General features: G+C 54.4%; 4 protein-coding genes across 4 annotated transcripts; 1 reads left to right on the top strand and 3 right to left on the bottom strand.

The window, feature by feature from the left end:
• Positions 1–3,758: 3,758 nt before the first annotated feature.
• On the bottom strand, positions 3,759–4,268 carry UCRPA7_809 (putative histidinolphosphatase-like protein; the record flags this gene model as incomplete). The annotated part of the gene is made up of 1 exon (XM_007913401.1): positions 3,759–4,268. One exon carries the CDS (start codon positions 4,266–4,268, stop codon positions 3,759–3,761), a length of 510 nt encoding a protein of 169 aa, XP_007911592.1.
• A 1,588-nt stretch (positions 4,269–5,856) lies between these two features.
• UCRPA7_810 (hypothetical protein) lies at positions 5,857–6,588 on the top strand (the record flags this gene model as incomplete). The annotated part of the gene is made up of 1 exon (XM_007913402.1): positions 5,857–6,588. One exon carries the CDS (start codon positions 5,857–5,859, stop codon positions 6,586–6,588), a length of 732 nt encoding a protein of 243 aa, XP_007911593.1.
• A 1,581-nt stretch (positions 6,589–8,169) lies between these two features.
• On the bottom strand, positions 8,170–9,080 carry UCRPA7_811 (hypothetical protein; the record flags this gene model as incomplete). Its single annotated transcript, XM_007913403.1, has 3 exons — positions 8,170–8,251; positions 8,419–8,571; positions 8,749–9,080. 3 exons carry the CDS (start codon positions 9,078–9,080, stop codon positions 8,170–8,172), a joined length of 567 nt encoding a protein of 188 aa, XP_007911594.1.
• A 5,806-nt stretch (positions 9,081–14,886) lies between these two features.
• UCRPA7_812 (putative phosphatidate cytidylyltransferase protein) lies at positions 14,887–16,062 on the bottom strand (the record flags this gene model as incomplete). The annotated part of the gene is made up of 1 exon (XM_007913404.1): positions 14,887–16,062. One exon carries the CDS (start codon positions 16,060–16,062, stop codon positions 14,887–14,889), a length of 1,176 nt encoding a protein of 391 aa, XP_007911595.1.
• Between the last annotated feature and the right edge of the window lie 1,074 nt (positions 16,063–17,136).

The following is a 17,136-nucleotide window of genomic DNA, read 5'->3' on the forward strand; positions in this document are numbered from 1 at the left end:
TCGTAATTGCAGACAGTCGTAACTCCTGCGATTGTCCTTTACGGCCACTTCACAGCTCCTATAGACTTGTTCTGCCATTAAACATCGAATGTAAAACGTAGGCATTGCTTACGAAAGCTATTAGCCCGTCTGAGAATTCAGATGAGATTATGTGTGCGACTCTTGTATGATTTCTGTCATCTTGACTTCATATCGCTGTATAGACTTTTTAGGTTGATATATAGCTCTCGGTAAATCAGAGTAAGATTCAGCTGCTAGTCATACTGTCCAAGTAAATTTGATGATGCCTACTTGAAGACTTATTTGTGATATTTGAATTTAGGGGATGTACATGATCTCCTCTCAACCTTAAGTAACTTGCGGAGGTAAGATGATTGAATGCCCCTGAAACTCCTCTGCATCAAAGAACTCGTCCGTGTCTGCACCTTCAACATCACCAAGACTTGCTTCCAACTCACGGTCCTCATATGTGTTGTCCCGAAGTGGCTCGGTGTCCATTTGCTCCTCATTGTCCGCCTCTTCTGAGACATCAGAGCCATCGTAGTCTTCCCACTCAGAGTCTGTTTCTGTATCTGCTTCGTCCAGCATTTCGTCAAACCACCACCCGTCCACTGCTGTCCAAGGTCGACTGGCCAAACTTCTATCCTTTTGCCATTGGTCCCATTGTCTGTGCACCCATTTCCGCATTTTCTGGTGTGAGCAATCCGCAAGGAACGTCTCTTTGGAATCCAGGAAAAGGTCTTTGGTCCAGTTTTGTTCCCGTATCTCCAATATTAGACAGGTGAATGACCAGACTGTCCCCAAAGTTGGCTGTTTCCACCCGGCATAGCGATTAGTTTCTTTGACGATCAACCTTTCCCATATTGCTGAACATGGCACCTTCCCGTTATTGTCAGCAGCATCAGGGTCAATCCCACTTAAGTTAAGGGCGCGTAGACTCTCAATCTGTCGTGTATCCCAGTACGTGGCGGCATGGTGCAAGATATTTTCACCTTGCAACCCGCGGGCGTCTGCTCTTGCGCCCAACTTGATGAATTCGATGCTCCACGCAGGAGCGTACCGTACTGCGTTAGTCAACGGAGTTAGGCCAGCCTCATTTCTGCCCTCTAGGTCACATCCTGCTTCCAGCAACGCAACTGCCGAGCTGCGGAAATCCTCTCGGTTTGCTATGCTACGAGATAATGCGTGGAAAAGTGTGTCGCCCTTCTCCTGGCGCGCTTTAGGATCCGCACCCCACCGTAGTAGGAGCCGAGCAATATCGTAACCAAGTAGAAGACTGATGTGTAATGGAGTGTTGCCAGCCAGATCTCGAGCATCAACCTTTGCCCCTGCTTCCAACAGGATAGTTGCAACTTTGGTATTTCCGCACGCCGAAGCAAGATGTAGAGGTGTCATTTCTGTAGAGGTTGGTAGGTTCACACTAGCACCAAACGACAACAGCTTTTCAACAGCTTCAGCATCGTTTCGAGTGATCGCCCAGTGTAATGGAGTGAAGCCCATATGATCCCACGCATCGATACTTGATGGTTCCATATCCAGTGCTTGCTGTAGAGTCATTGCTTTTGAGCCGAGGATAACATCATGGATGGTTGTTGTGGTGCGAGGTTCAAATTCTTCGTCTATGTCGAGTAGTTTCAAGAGTGTCGCCTGTGCGAAAGAGGAAAATTCTTGCGTTCCGCGCATAGCTACATGAATTCTGGTATAGCAAATCGAGGAGCTTTGGGTTCACATTAGTTGATGGACGTATCCAGGTATATGTGACCGCGATTCATTAAAAAAATGCAAATTAGGGTGCTCGACATATCTCGTGTATATGGTGACAAGAAATGCATGCAACTCACCGACCATAACAATCCTGTAAGGTATAGTCGAACCCAGCTTCGAGCAGGAACCGAACAATATCCCATTTCATCGAATGGAAAGCCACCTAAACATGAGCTTACGTTCGCAGGGGATTGGCAGCTTTGGCAGGACCTTACCGTCAAAATGCTGTTTCCGTTCAATGTTATGTCTGTTGGCAATAATTTCTTACTCAAGATCTGCCGCTTCAACCAAGGAATATCGTTCTGTTCTATCGACCACAGGAGGTCGGGTAAGTGTATGACTCGAGGCACTTTGAGATATATAATAGCCCCTAAATCAGTCAGACCATGAGATGAAAAAAGAGCGCAGACTGCACGGGCAACCATCCAGCCTGGAAATCGGTACTGAACTCGTATCAGAGTTCTCGATTTCGAACAGCAACGTGGGCTATCACATGTTCTGCGACCAAAAAGGGGGATGCTATTGTACTGAACACATAAAGCTCCTATGACTGATTGCGCAAACGATGGCGTTTGTACGCGAGACATTTTATGACATTGACACTTGCAAAGCGGAGGGCAACGCTGACGGGCAGTCCCGGATACAACGACTCCTGATGACTGTATGTCTGCCAAGCTTGCAAGGCTTGTCTTTTCTGTTATAGATTCGATGGCCTGGGTCTCGACCTTGGCTGAATTCGAATCGGAAGGGGTGATCACGGGACTCATCTGGCTGAGCCCTTGAGTATTCTGTTGACTTGCTTTGGTAAGTGCTGCAGATTGAGCGTTTTCGTCCTCTTTCTGCTGAATAAGCTGTTGAACAAGAGCTTCTATGCGACCACCGTCGAAATCTTGGTGCATCTTCTTCAATTCCCCAAGCTCGTCTTTCAGTAGCCGAATATCATCTGTTCGCTGCTTGATAATCTCAATGTCTGTTTGCATAGTTCGTTGCCTATTGTTCATCGCTTCGTCGTTTTCCGCCAAAGGCTTAATGCTATTGGTGACACCCTGCTGGAAAATCGAGCAAGATGCCTCGAATATGCCTTTGACGTCGAATACAAAGTCCGCGCGCATGAGGCTATAATCATTAGTCGAGTAGACTTCTCATTCCATAATATGACCCTACTTCTGTGACACATTGAACACATTGTATGCAAGGGCTAGACGCATTTGCACGTCTCGAGACCTTTCTCTTAGCTGCTTGATGTTGTCTTTTTCTTTCAGCCATTTGATTTTGGAAATACGCGGCAATCCCTTTCGAGTCCGTCCGTTGTTGCCTGTGACGAACTTCTCGGCCAGCTTTGTTAGTTCGGTGTAAATTTGACGCAAGTCTTGTTCGAGGGCCTCCAGAGTTTTGAGATTTTTGAGATCTGAGTTTATAGGCGCCGCCTCGAGTTTGTGGCAACTCGACCTGATATCCTCTAGAATAGCTTGGAGTGAGGTCAGGTCGTTCAGGAGCATAAGGAATTCAACTGGCGCGTTTTCAAATGAACGAACGGCCCTGAGTACTGTGCCTGTTGCCGCGACAGCCTGACCGATGGCGATAATGCCGGCTGTGATCGAGAGGGGATCCATGATGCCAATGACGATGCTTGCACCACCTGCCTTGTTAAAACGATGGTCAAAGCAGGGGTTGTTCCACCCTCGGCTGGCGTGCAGTAGAGATGTGAAGAAGTTAGGTAAGGCTGAGGCGTAGATACTTTTGATTGCACTTGAAAGTCACATGGAGAAGTCTCGCATTCATTGGTATGTACACTCTCCAATCAAATGTCTCCAACCCCCGCTCAGATATCGTAATTCTGCCCAGCACTCCGCCTTGCCGCGTTGAAGGCGTCGACATCATGACTATATGTTCTTCTTGTCAGCCACGAGAACCCGTAGTCGCTTATCGAGCACAAATGGCTCCAAGATCGGCGACTGACCCCCTGAGGTGAGGCGAGTGAGGCTGCCTATATCTCACCTCTCCTTCCATGGCAACTTGATCTCGACCTCCTTCATATCCTTCTCACACATCTCCGCCAATGGCTTCGCCTCCGTCTTCCTCAGTGCAGCCAACACCTCCTCCTCCAACTCCTTGCTCCCCCCCTCCTTGCGATCACTGTACACATCCACGCCCTCCTTCGTAAACACCGTCGGCGCAAACCACGTCACCACCCACCTCTCGACGCCGCCGCCGCCGCCGCCGCCGCTCCCGTCCGCCAGCGGCCTCTCGCCCCAGCCCAGCACCTCCCAGTGGCTGCCCACGAAGAACAGCCAGCCCTTGCCGCGCCAGTCCCACGCGCCCGTGTCCGGCGCCCCGGCCGCCGTGTCCACGCCGGCGACGCTCTTGACGCCGCCCTTGCCGGAGGACTTCTCGTACTCGACGAGGTCGTCGATGCGCGCGAGCGGAGGCGTCGAGGAGGAGGAGGAAGTCTTGGCGGGCAGCGGGGCGTATGTGATGCGCACGTTGCGTGCGGAGCGCCACATCTCGAGCGTGGAGTGTGTGACGGACCAGGTGCGGTGCAGCCATTCAATGGGCGGCGGTGTGAATGTAGAGGGCGTGGAGGAGGAAGAGGAGGCGTATTTGGAGGGTAGTCGGAGGGTGATCGGCTGTGTAGCTGGGTCCCCCATTGTGCTGATGTGACGACGGCCGATTGATTAAATGGTAAGTCTTGTAGTCTGGTACAATGTCGAGATCGAGAGTAAATTCGCTTGTTGGAGAGGACAGTTATGAGATGAGGTCGGTTCCTGCGGAAGTATTAGAGAGGATGTTGTTGTTATTCAAGCTCTCCGAGTCCAGCTCTGAGACAGCTGTTGGGCGATGCGATCGCGAGGACCAAACCGTTGGGCCTTTGCTCTCCTCGTCAAAAGAGCGAATGGGGCAGTAGAACCAGATGCCGAAGCTGCCACGAAATCCTGTTCTGACTGTCAACAGATTCTGTGCGCTGTCCCAGGTGAAGAGTCACGAGTCGAATGGTGATCGATTGGAGGGGGGAGGTTTTGTTGTGGAACGTGAAGCTCCCGGACCCAGCTTAACCTTAAAGCTGACCCCTGTAGCTCCGGGTGTCTCAGCGTATGATGTCACGAGCATCAGTGCCGAAAATAAGCGATAGAAGAGCCGACACAATGGTGATGAATGGTTTTCTTAGACATGGATAGAATAATGTCTGAACTCAATTACTACTGTTGTTAGTTGATCTACACCATGACATCCTGCAAGTCCTGCTAAGCACTCTTCCAACTTGTGAAGGAGTCGTGTGTACATGTCAACGTTGATGCTTCCCTTTCTAACTTGAGATATTGCAACGACGATCTGAAGAGCCACCTCAAGTTCGTCATCACCTCGGAGCCGTTGCAGGCCTCACAAATACCTCCATGTAGCGAGTACTTCCAGCGCTGAGAAGGTACAAGATGATCCAATAGCTGAGCGAAGGAAAAGCCCAAGGTCCTGCAAGAGCAGTCACATCACATCGGTCGTTGACATGTCAGTTTTGTGTATCACACCAAGTTGAAGAGCCGACAAGACAAACGGGTGCTAATAAGGTGCTGCTAATAAGAGACAGGGCCCTCACACTAAGGAGCCAGGGGGCTCTTTCCCAACGCAGGATGGCGGCTATAGAAGGTCTCAGACCCTACTTTACTGTCGGCTCGTCACAAGGCTGAGAGGCTGAATTCCCACTTAATTTAGACGTTAAACGCTTGCCACCGCCCGCCAGCGTTGGGCCCATTTTGGCTTTTGTTGTCGTGAACCTCACCCCTATTCCTCCGCCTAATCAAGGGTCACTTTCTGCTCCTCGCTTTCTTTCACCTTTTTTTTGTAACATTTCAGATCTGGTGATACGTTGTGAGGGTCCATTTGCTCGGTATTGCACACGTTTCTTTTCTCGCTTGATTTTGTCCCGGGGTTCTCCAGGTGTCACCGATTACGGCAGGGTTGTGACACCACCCAGCGGGCACTGAGTAGTCTCGCTTCAGAACCACACTTTTCTTTCTACTCGGGCTCCACAAACCTCGGGAGACACACAGATCCAATCTCATCAAACCAAAAGCAAAACACGCATACCCCATAACCACAATGGCCGAGATTCTCCTGGACGAAGACGAGGACTTTGACAGCTCCGCCATGGCCGCGGCAATGGGCTTCTCCAGCTTCGGCGGCCCGGCCTCCAAGAAGCGCAAGTTCAACCCGCGCGCCGACGCCGCCTTTGTCGCATCATCGTCGCCATCATCCTCTGCGCCGGCCCCCGCGCCCAGTGGCGCCAACACCACCGCCCTCGGCGAGCGGCCGCCCCGCGCGCCGCCATCGGCTCTCCTGCCAATGCACGCCTCCTCCGCAGGTCTGCCGGCGAGGCCGTCGCGTGACGTGTCGTCGCCGGCGCGGCAGCAGAACTCGGATGAGATTGCCTTGGATGATGACGACGACGATGCTGCCGACCCGGAGCCGCAGTACATCGACACGTCGCGGCCGGCGCGGCGCCTGTCGTCTGTGGAGCGCGAGGCGCGCGAGGTCCAGGAGCAGATTGATGCCATCGTCACTGCCAAGGTGGACGAGACGATGGCGCAGGCGCAGGGTGGTGCTGGCCTCCCAGTGTTGCCGCCACCCGGCATGGCTGTTGCTCCAGGTGTTGGCTTTGGCCAACGGCATCATCACGGCGGCCAACATGCCGAGAGAGGAGCTCCAGGGCACATCTGGTGGGAGGACTACCATGATCCTAGCTTCAACCAGAACCCATGGGAGTGGCTAGAGAAGACGCGGGGTCTTGCGCCGAGGGGCACATGGATCCCGAGGGTGGCGAAGAGCGGGTGAAAGCGTGGGATGGACGAATGTATTGTTTATGGAGGGCAGGCCGTGCCTTGGGATTTATCAAGAGTTGGGATCGGGGTGGTTGGTGGATGCTACCCCTGACTAAGGATGACGGAGCAGAGAAACTATCGATATCGCTTCACAACGACCGGTCAACGAGGACGAATGCGACTCGACAACGCCCAACGGCCTCCCATCCAACCACTTGCTCGACTTGCTCACCGGCTTCAAGCCCCAGCATCTTGTCGTCGCACGACCTATCAGACAGCAGATATAATCACGTGATGCGCTCAGGAGATCCGACTGCGACGGTGCCCGACCGCCTATGAGACCTTTCATACCTCGTCACATGATTCGACCTATGGAACGCACACAGTGTCACGTCGGCGATGCTTGCCTACGGGCAGACATACGGGGAAGAGGATGGTTTGCTACGGGGCCACCTGGGGGGAGTCACACTGTACGGGTTGCTTATGTCAACCGCTGGGGGTCACTGCTTAGGGGGGAGGAGTGGTCACGATCTCGCACGGAACAACCTGTAACATGGTATTACTACGGGAAAAAAGATAACGAGAAGTCCGCCGCCTTGCCATGCCCATGAGAAAAAGCCCCTCCTCGTCCAATGAGAGATGTCTGAGAATGCCGCAACCCGCCGCCGTCGCCAACTGGCTGAGGAGAAGGAGAGAGGTATTACCCTATCCGGTCTCGAGAGAGCCTGCCTCGTTCCCCCCGTTCCCCAAAGAAGCAGTATCTGCCCGCCCCAAAACGGAAAAGTGCCTACCCTCTGCCCGTCTCCTCCTCCTCCTCCTCTCGGCCCCTATCCCAATATGGCGTGTGCTCCCTCCACGCCTTCTCTGGCCCCTGGTTGGCGTCCCGCAGCCCGGGCCTTGGTATCCAGGGGCCAGAGGAGGACGCTGTCTGCACACCCTTCCAGGGCCGCCCCAGGCCTGTCCTGCCGCCCCAGCAGGCTACTGCAGCCCTGGCGCTTGCCCGCCTGGCCCAGGGGCCCCGGAAGGAGGGTGTACCGGTACTTTTGGTAATAAATCGTGCCCTCCCGATCGTCCAGTTCGTCCAATCATAAGTCGTAATCGTCGTGAAACAGCCGCCCCCCCGCGCCAAAACGAAGGCCCAGCGCGAAAAGGCGACTCCGCAGAAAAATGTACCGTAAAAGCAGCGGGAGAAATGTACCCCAGCTGCTGCAGAGGTGGCAGGTTCAGTTAGGCGCAGACAACACGCGGCAGACGCAGGAACACCCGGCGCCTCTGGCGTTTCTCGCCCAACCTCCCACACCACCACCGCCGCCGCCGCTGCTCGCCCACTCGCTCCCCTTTTTTCACTCACTCCCCCCTCTCAATCTGGGGAAAACGAGCAAAAAAGAAAGGAGGGGGGCGTGTCTCCAGATATGCAGCCCTATGTGATAGTGGGTTTTTGCTGCTCCAGATCTCCGGGAACGAATGACGCACACAGAACGCCTTTGTAGCTGATAAAAAAGATGGGAAAATAAACAACACGGCAGAAAAAAGTTGTATGGGTAAGGTGAGTGACTTTTGCGATGCGGCTCAACAGTCCACAACGACCGCCGATCTAGTACTCGGGCGAGGGATATCTCGCGCGCGCCTTGCTGTACTCCTTGGAGTGCTTTTTCGACGCCTTGCTCTTCATGGAGCTAGAATAGAAAGTGTTAGCTATCCGCTTCAATTAAACCGATTTTTGCGCTTCATCTGCAAAAAGGGCTCGCCGATTCTCCAATTTCCAGCTTTGCGGCATGGAATTGGAAGAAGAAAAAAAAAGATCGTCGAGATCTTGCAAACGGTGCTGGTGGTGAGAACTTACGAGACTTTCTTCTGCGTCCACTCGAGATCCGCGCGGACCTCGCGCGCATCTTGCATGCCCTCTGCGAATCGCGCGCGCGACTTTGCAAGGCGAGCCTGCGCCTGCTTCTGCAGGTCGAGGAGCTCGCGGTGCTTGGCATTGAGATTTCCAGAACTGTAGAAAATGCGTCAGCCCGGATGCGCTCGCTCGCTCGCTCGCTTTGGTGGCTTTTGGCCGCCGCGCGTAAACGTAGCTCTCGCGAGCTCCGCACTGGGAAAGTGCAGAACTCGCGATTGCGTTTTTGGGAAATTGCTCGTAGTAAAGAAAAAGACAACGGGGTGTGATACTCACATCTGCGCTTGCTGGACCATGGTCTTGTCGAGCGGAAGCGGGTCAAACGTCTCGGCGAAGCGATCATGCATGTACTCGTTAAAGTCAATGCCGCTCGCGGAGCCGGCGCTGTCATAGTCGCCGTGGCTGCTGCCCGCGTAGCTCGCGGTGGCAGAGTAGCCGGGCGTGCTGTAGGAGACGCCACCGGAGCCGGAGCTCACGGACGGCTCGCCCTCGGGAGGCGAGACCGAGTAGGTGCTGTCGGTGGAGTAGTAGTTTGGGTATGTGCCCTTGGTGGGAACCGGCATGGGCACAGCCCCGGAGTAGTACTGAGCAGAGTAGGGAGACGACATGGTGGTGGTGTCTTAGTGTGTGAAAATGAACAAGTGGACAATGAGGTGCTTGTGGAGAGTGTTCTTGTCTAGTGACTTGTTGAGAACTGTGTCCTTGGAATGTGGACAGTGGAGTGTGAGTGTGGGTATGGCTTGGGGGTATGTGAATAGGGACACTTGGTCTGGGTGGGCAACAAGATACTTGTTGAAGAGCGGGTAAGGGTCTTGGAAGCTTGAGAAGGCTTGCTGAAGGACTTGAGAAAGTTAAGAGAAAGGAAGAAGAAGAAAACGAGTTCAACTCGAACACAACGGCCCCTTTTATACTTTTTTCGAGCATCCCCGGTCGAGGAGATGCCGACATCTCGTGAGCTCAGAGGATAAGACGTGATGACTCTATTCGTCGAGCAAGACGGTGACCCCGCTTGCAAACGGCGAGGAGATATGATGATGATGGAGACGGTGATGGCTAGCTCCCCTAGTGTTTGAGTCGTTTACCCGCTCTCCCGCCGCGGAGACAAACCAACAAGCCCGGTCGGAGGGCATAGCTGATAGGGTGATCCCTGAGGGCCATTGGACAGGGACGGGGGCTCCGGATTGGCCTGCAGGCGAGTTTCGATTGATCAGAGAAAGGGAAAGAGAACAACATCTGCATATGCCGAGAGGCGAATATCATGGGTTGTATTGGTGGAGATAGCCTGGTGGAGGGGGCCGGATGGGGGAAAGGATCGGTCTGGTCCATCAAGGGCTTGCGTGGGCGGACGGGTAAGAAGCATGAGAAAGCAAGAGACGGGGGCAAAAAACCCAAAGCCGGAGTCCTAGCCGGAGGCTCGTAGACAGACCGAGAGAGTGTGTGGAAAGAGAAAGTGTTTGAGGGGGTGTGGGCGCAGAAAGGGGAGCGAGGAAGGGGGGGGACGGGGGGTCGAAGCAAAAGACGCGAGGATACAGGAAACAAGGGGTCATGACTGGAGCAACCGATCGTGAGGTGCACAGAGCCATGTATGATGGAATGGGACAAGGGCAGACGAGATTTCGGAGCGTGTGACAGGCTGGCTGATAAAGGAGGCAAAGAGACGGCTAACTGGGGCTCTCCAGGATATCGAAGTCAGTCAGGCGTGCTGTGGTTCGTCGGGAGTTGCTCCAGTTTGATAGAGTGCAAAGGGGCCTTTGCCGGCAATGGAAATGGAGGCTAAGGTAAGAATCGGAGCAGGCGCGAATAGAGAGAGAGATGGAGAGAGAATAGAAGAAAGAGAGAGAAAAGCACTGCACCAGCCCGGCTCGGCTTGGTTGTGGTCAGAAGTCAAAAGAGGTACAGGAACCCCCCAATTTCTGACTGACGGGTCTATCTGGGGAGACGTCGATGGAACAAGCGCGCTGACGCTAACGAAAGGGCAAAAGCAGCGTTGGATTTTCCGCAAAGGCGGCGATCTCGTTGGCTCGGAGGAGATGGACACGGGAGTTGAGATGATGTTGTAGAGGTCAGGTCAGGCAGAAGTGCAGCAAGTCGGGCGGCGCTTTGTGTGATGGATGATGTGTTGTCAGTCCCAAAGAGACAAGCCAGCAAGCAGTTACCTGACTGAACTGACTGGTTATGTACCTGGCCAGCGGGAGCCTTTTGCTTTTCTTTGGTCGACTACAGGAAAATAAAATAATAATAATAATAATCATGATAAAAATTGAGAATAAAATAATAAAATGCCCTTCAATTCCGCCCGCTGGCACACACACCTGCACCCTCCGGATTTGTGTTACTTGCCGACAACAGCAATAAAATAAAGAAAAAAGCCCCAGCATTTATGGGCGAGTAGAAATGTCGCCTGTGCGAACTGCTGGTCCAGAATGGCCTGGAAATGGCAAACGCAGCGGCCATGCTCGGCTTAATTGGCGTAATGCCCGGCTGTCATTGGCCGGAAATTCGAATAAAGTGAGGTGGGATTTTTTTTCCTTGGAGGGGACCGTCCTGGAATTATTTTTTGGCGATTTTCGGGATCGATCCCTGTGCGTGGGCATCATGGGACTTTGACCGGGCCATGTCGATGTTGCGTCGGTCGGGGTGCGTGCTGCAAGAGGATGCGGCCACCAGGCGGATAGCGACGAGAGGAGCCATTCACGCATACCTTTTCCCTAGCTGACTTCTCCAAAACTGCTCACTTTGCTGCTGGGAATGCTGGACAGTACCTCAAGTGCGGATAATCAGCTGTATGGTACCACACATTGGCCTGACCTTGCCTCCGCATGTAGCAGTACTTTGCGCTGCTGCAGCGTGGGTAGACGATCCAGGCCGGTTGTGTATAAGTCCCTGCTGGCGGAGCAAGGTAGATGCACTTAAGTAAGAACCTAAGACGCCGCTGCTGTAGGCACGCACGTAACCTGCCTACCCTTACTTATTACCCTACATTTTACAGTAAGGTGGGCATGCAAAGTCATGCCGTGTCGTTTTCTCCATTCCGCCTTGGAGACGCCGAGGGTACATGCGAGGTTAATTGACAACTCGCTGATTTACTGACTTACATGCTGTGGACAATTGCGAATCAAGCAGTTCGACTCGGCTGCCTCCAGCCTGACCTGTCCAATGCGGAAGGCAACGTCAGCCCGGATGTGGCAGATATATGGCAGGCCGGTCGGCCAGGATGTGTAGCGTGTATCAAATCATGTACGTCTAGATGTAGGGTTCATTATATATGTGCCCGTGTAGGTAGGTGCTCTCCCGTCCACGGGATGGGCGAGCATACTGGAGGAGAGCTCGACGAAGCGGCCTCCTAAGCCTCAAGTACTCCTTACCTGACTCGGACAGCAGCGGCCGGGAGGGAGCCCGGCATCGATCACAATGCGCGGTTACTGTAGTGTACAGAAGATCAGAGGAGTACACGAACACCCCGTCTCAATGGTACGGCGATACCCGGTGTATCTAGAGTCTAGTAGCCCGCTGCCTTGGGGCGGGCACTTCTTTAAGATAGTCGATATAGTCAGAGTAGTTGGCCACCCGCTGTCATTGGTCGGCCTGGAGCGTGTCTAGTCGACTTTGTTGCCTCCGTGGGAGCCTGCGGGAGAGCCTGTCTCGACCTTGCAGCCGGTCTCCGGCGTACGCAGGACGTGCCGAATAAAGCTGTACATTCTGCTATGGCAGCAAGCCAGCACGCAAGCACGCATGTCTCTCCTCCCCACGCCGCCGCCCATGTGGCTTTTTCGTGACATCTGGGAACCACGAGGCGTTTTGCTTATGGGGATGATCCCGGCTTGAAACAATGGTTCGGCTGCGTCCCTCTCCCAAGGGCAGCAGCATCGACATGACATACCTACGCCGTAGCGTAATCCCTCTTCCCCAATGCTGCGAATCGCGAAACCTCGGACAGGCCACAAGAGAGGGAGCAAAGAGCGGGGGAGGGGCATACTTGTGACTTGCAAAGCATGCAGCATCGATAGAAAGACTCTTGTGAATGGACCGTCGTGGACCATTCACCAGGAGAGCCGGAAAACTGGATCCAGTCGCTATCGAGACTAAGGTAGCCTAGCTTCAGATGGCATGCTTTAGCAACGGCTGGCAGGGTCCTGCCTGCCTGTCGAGAGGCATCTGCAAATCCCACACCATCTTCTTTTGTGTCGATGAGAGGAGGTCGACAAGGGACGGACGAGCAAATGCCAAATGCCATTACATCAGCGCAGAACCAACCGAGTCGGCGGGCGGCGATGGGGGGCTGAGGACCAACGCGAGAGGAGGATGGTGAGAAAGACAAAGACCGACTGCTAATGGGGGCGGAAGGCAGACTGGCAGGCAGGCAGGCTCCTCCTGACTGAGGAGTATCTAACCATCTATGCCACTCTGCAGTAGCTGATGACCGCCGCTCATGCTCACTCACCCCGTCCCGTCTCAATGCGTGAAACGGAGGCTCGGGAGGACGAGTACTGCTGCTGTTGTTGCTGCTGCGTACAGGTAGATGAGACAACGCATCGAAAACCCACCCTGCATGCACAGCACAGCTGCATTACTCTGCCCGCGCTGCGAGAGAGTGAATTCGAAGTCCTTGACGGCCCACGGGGTAAATGATGAAAAACAGGCCGTGCCGTAGGGCAGACCCTGTATCTGCTCAAAAAGAGAATAAGAGGTGGGCCAGCTGGCAGAGATAGGCCTCCAGAGACAGGCATTGGAAACAGACAGAGACAGATAGATACAAAGACAAAGACAGACGAAAAGGAAGACGACGGCTAGCCTGCTGATTTCTGGTTCTGGAGGACACAGGCAGAATAGAATGTAACCTACAGGGCTCGACTGGCCGTTTTGCATGCAGTCAAACAAGACTTGCGCCGCCGATGGATGATGGGGCACAATTCTATAGGGCGACGACTCCATAGCCGAACAAGCAAGCATGCCTCCTGAGAGGTCCATCGCAGGACTCGTACATGAGGTACATGAGGAGCATACAGGTCGCGACGCACGCCCTAGGTGTGGAGTGGGCAGCAGCAGAAGTAGAGAGACAACGGGAGACTGGAGCAGCAGCAAAAGAATGCCAATCTGGACGGACGGCCCTGTTTCGTCAGTGGTCCTGCCCACCAATAATGCACCCGCTGCTCGCTGCTCGCTGGTTGCAGGTGCGCTGCTTGCTTGCTGATCCGAATGTTTCTTAGCTCTTGCCGCTACGTCGACTATGCATGACGCTGCTGCTGCTGCTACTGCTGATGGATGATGGGCAGTTCGCTCTTCAAGGTCTTTGCCCCTCCAATGGTGATGCTGCTGCTGCTGATGACGAGGTTGGTGATGATATCGGCGCGTAGGACAAACGCGATGTTGTGTGATGTCAAGATGAGAACGAGGGTGAAAATATAACATTGGCAAGGGTTGACGCGAAAGGTCCAAGAAACATGGATGGAGTTTACTATGTAAGGCGTGTAAATCGTCCTCTCGGTGTCACTGGACCTGAAGTCTACTTCCCCTCGCTTGCCCGCCTTTACGCCTTTTCCTGTTTACGGGCTGACCATGTCTTGATGACTACCCAAAAAGATTGACAATCTTTGACCCGAGAAAAGGTCTCCAATGCACGACATCTGGACCCAAGCCCTTGTGTGACATCCTTTTCCCAACGCCTTCAAACAGGGCCCGTGTTCCCACCCCCCTGCCCTGGTCCTACAAGGTGTACTGCCACTATACAGTCCCTAGCCGTATCATCGTACTTGTTCTTCGCCCCTCACTGCCCCTCCCCTCCTGGGCTACTGCCTACGAGCCTGCATCGGACGGCCTGGACGAGCTGAGCAGCGAATCCCTTTCTCTCACCATCAAGACACCGACCGAGGTCCGGAGGAAGTTCCAAGACTCTTCACAATCCCTCGGCCGAGACTTGCAAGACGACAGCGATCGAAACCCTGTCCCTGCCTGCCTGCCCTCATTCCAATACACTCCGGTACATTACATTACGAGATCCAAGAGGATGATATAAAAAAGCAAAGTGAGGGGTGTTTAAGTGCTAAAACATGCACCATAATAGCTATCAAGTTTTATCTAGTATGTGTATAGATTATATGCCCCAGGCGTCCGTCTCTTGCTCATCCAACCATCCAACCATCCAGCTTCTGCTGCTTCTCTGCTGCTGCCACCGGCCAGCCTTCCTTGCGTCTATCATATCCCTAGTGTCCCATGCCCCCCTGTTTCGTGCCAACTTACACCAAGAAAAGTAAACGCCAGCCATGCACCCAGGTATTCAGACGCGCAGCGCATAGTACACCAAGAAATGAGATGATCCATCCGTCCATACAAACTTGCTTGCCTGCCTGCCTTGACTGGCCCTTGCGGCCCAGGATGTTTCTCCGTGCCATCTTGTCTAATCCGGAATCCTCTCTCCTAGCCGAACACCTTGAGAAATCCCCAGATGCCGAGGCCGCTGAGAACAGGTATGGTCAAGTTGTCGTCCCACCCGAACACGTCAGCCACCTCGCTGGCCGCGGCGGCGAAGCCGGACCAGATGCTCATGACGCCGAGCGCCAGGCCGCCGGAGATGGTGGCCTGCGCGTCAGTCAGCCCCACTGCGCTGGCGAGAGTGTGCGGCAGCTTCAGCGCGCCCTTGAACATAAAGGTGTCGTCCCCGGGCGCCTGGATCGTCGGCGCGAGCCAGCCCCAGAACCAGACTGCCGTCCCGACGCCGACCAGGAAGCCGGCCAGGGATCCGGCCAGAGACTTGCCCCGTCTGATGCGCGGGGTGTACCTCCCATACAATCTTCCGAACGTGCTGGCGGCGGTGTCGCACCAGCTCAGAAGCAGGACGCCCATCACGCCCACATCCTTGGGGAAGAAGTAGAGGACGATCCAGGCGCCAAGCAGGTAGAAGATGACGCCGTTGTATCCAGAAAACTCGCTCTCGCGCATGAAGGCGCCGAGAACCTTGACATAGAAGCGGTTGAACGGTGCGTAGTGGTGGCGCGCGTAATCGACCGCGGCGATGGGAATCAGCGCGCCCATCAGCCACGGGGCTACTGACGAGGTCTGTGTCCCCGAGATGTAGAGCCAGATGACAAAGAAGCCGATCGACACGTGCAGGACCTTGCGCGGGACCTCGTGCTTGTGCACAAAGGTCCTCCAGTGCCTGTGGATCGGAATCAGGCCCAGTGGGCTCGGGCTGCGACTGAAGTCCCGCCAGCTCCAACCCGGCGACGCGGCGGAAGCCGGCGACAGGAGCCCGTTTGACTCGACCTTGCCGTTTGTGACGGGCGCCAGGTTCTTTTTCTGGTCGGCCGTACTCCTCGCGGCCTTCGCGGGCGTCAGCCCGTTGACTTTGCGCGTCGTGATGGGGCTCCGACTCCGCGTCCGAGCCCTTCGGAGATCTGGGCTAGCATCGTACTCGTCCTCGTCGATATCCTCCTCGACGGGCTGCGGCGTCGACAGCCGCTTCCTAGCGGCCGATCGCGTGACGGGCCCGAAGTAGTTCTCGTCCGAAGACGCGGCGTCTCTTTCGGATGGCGTGGGACTCGGTGATATGACCCGCGGAGTGGCCGGGACGACCGGCTTTCCGCGAAAAGACATGTTGAAAGGAAACGGGGGGAGGGCCGGGCACGAGACGACGCCCGTGAGAAGTCGTTGCAGGTCGTGAAATCGTAGAGGCCAAAGCGTAGAGTGGAGATGTTTGTCTTTTCGAGACTCACGTGTTGTCGTCGTCGTCTTGGTCGGTGTGGCGGCGGCGGCGGCGGCGGCACCGTGATGAGTAGTAGCGGCAGAGACTTGGTGTTGCTTGTCTACTTGAGGGGCCGCTACTCGAGAGTTTGGATCCAGCGTGAGGAGAGGAGATGCAGCAGAGTGTGACTCCGCTGCATGGTTGAAGAAATATTCAAGAGGAGGAGCAAAATGCAGCGCAGCGATTAAGCAGGCAGATGACGGCAGTGCATACAACACACACAATGCAATGCAAAGTCGGCTGCGGTGTGGTTGGTGTGGCCGGCCCCGAGCAAGTGCGTGAGCGCGAGTGTGAGTGTAAGTGTGCAGAGCGCTGGAAAAATCGTCAAAAACCGGGCAGGCCGCCAGCGTGACATAAGACATGTGCTACCTACCTGCTACTGGCTGCTGGCGGTGTCGGGTGCGAGTACCACACCACCTGGGCACCTGAGGATCAGCCCAGTCCAGCTCACTGGACTACCGCAATTTAAAAATAAAAAAAAGTCAAATGGCTGCTGTACCGTTAGATTATCTATCGGCCCCACTGCGACTCCGGCCAGCCGATGATGCTTGTCAAGTAGATCAGTGCAGCGATAGGCGGTCGGTCTTCAACGCAACATCCTGCTGCATGTGATTTGGGTTGCGCCAGCTCGTCATAGGTTCTGCAACTCGCGATCGAAGACTGCCCAAGAAGTCAAGCATCTCAAAGTGAGCGCCTCATTCTTCTACATACTCGGAAATCGAGCGCTTTTACTCGTGATCTGACCAAGAATCAAATGGGCTACGACACCTGACTGACATAGAGAAATGTGGGTCGTCACGTGGCTGATCGATAAGAAAGATCTGAGGCCATCGATAACGTTAGACGATAACGATAAGAAAAAGTTCCAAATGAAACTACTTTGCACTTGAATCATTTTGTCGCGGGGCTACATCGAAATACACTTC

The sequence above is a fragment of the Phaeoacremonium minimum genome, assembly GCF_000392275.1.
Source record: "Phaeoacremonium minimum UCRPA7 unplaced genomic scaffold PA7_03_scaffold_44, whole genome shotgun sequence".
NCBI classification, from domain to species: Eukaryota; Fungi; Ascomycota; class Sordariomycetes; order Togniniales; family Togniniaceae; genus Phaeoacremonium; species Phaeoacremonium minimum.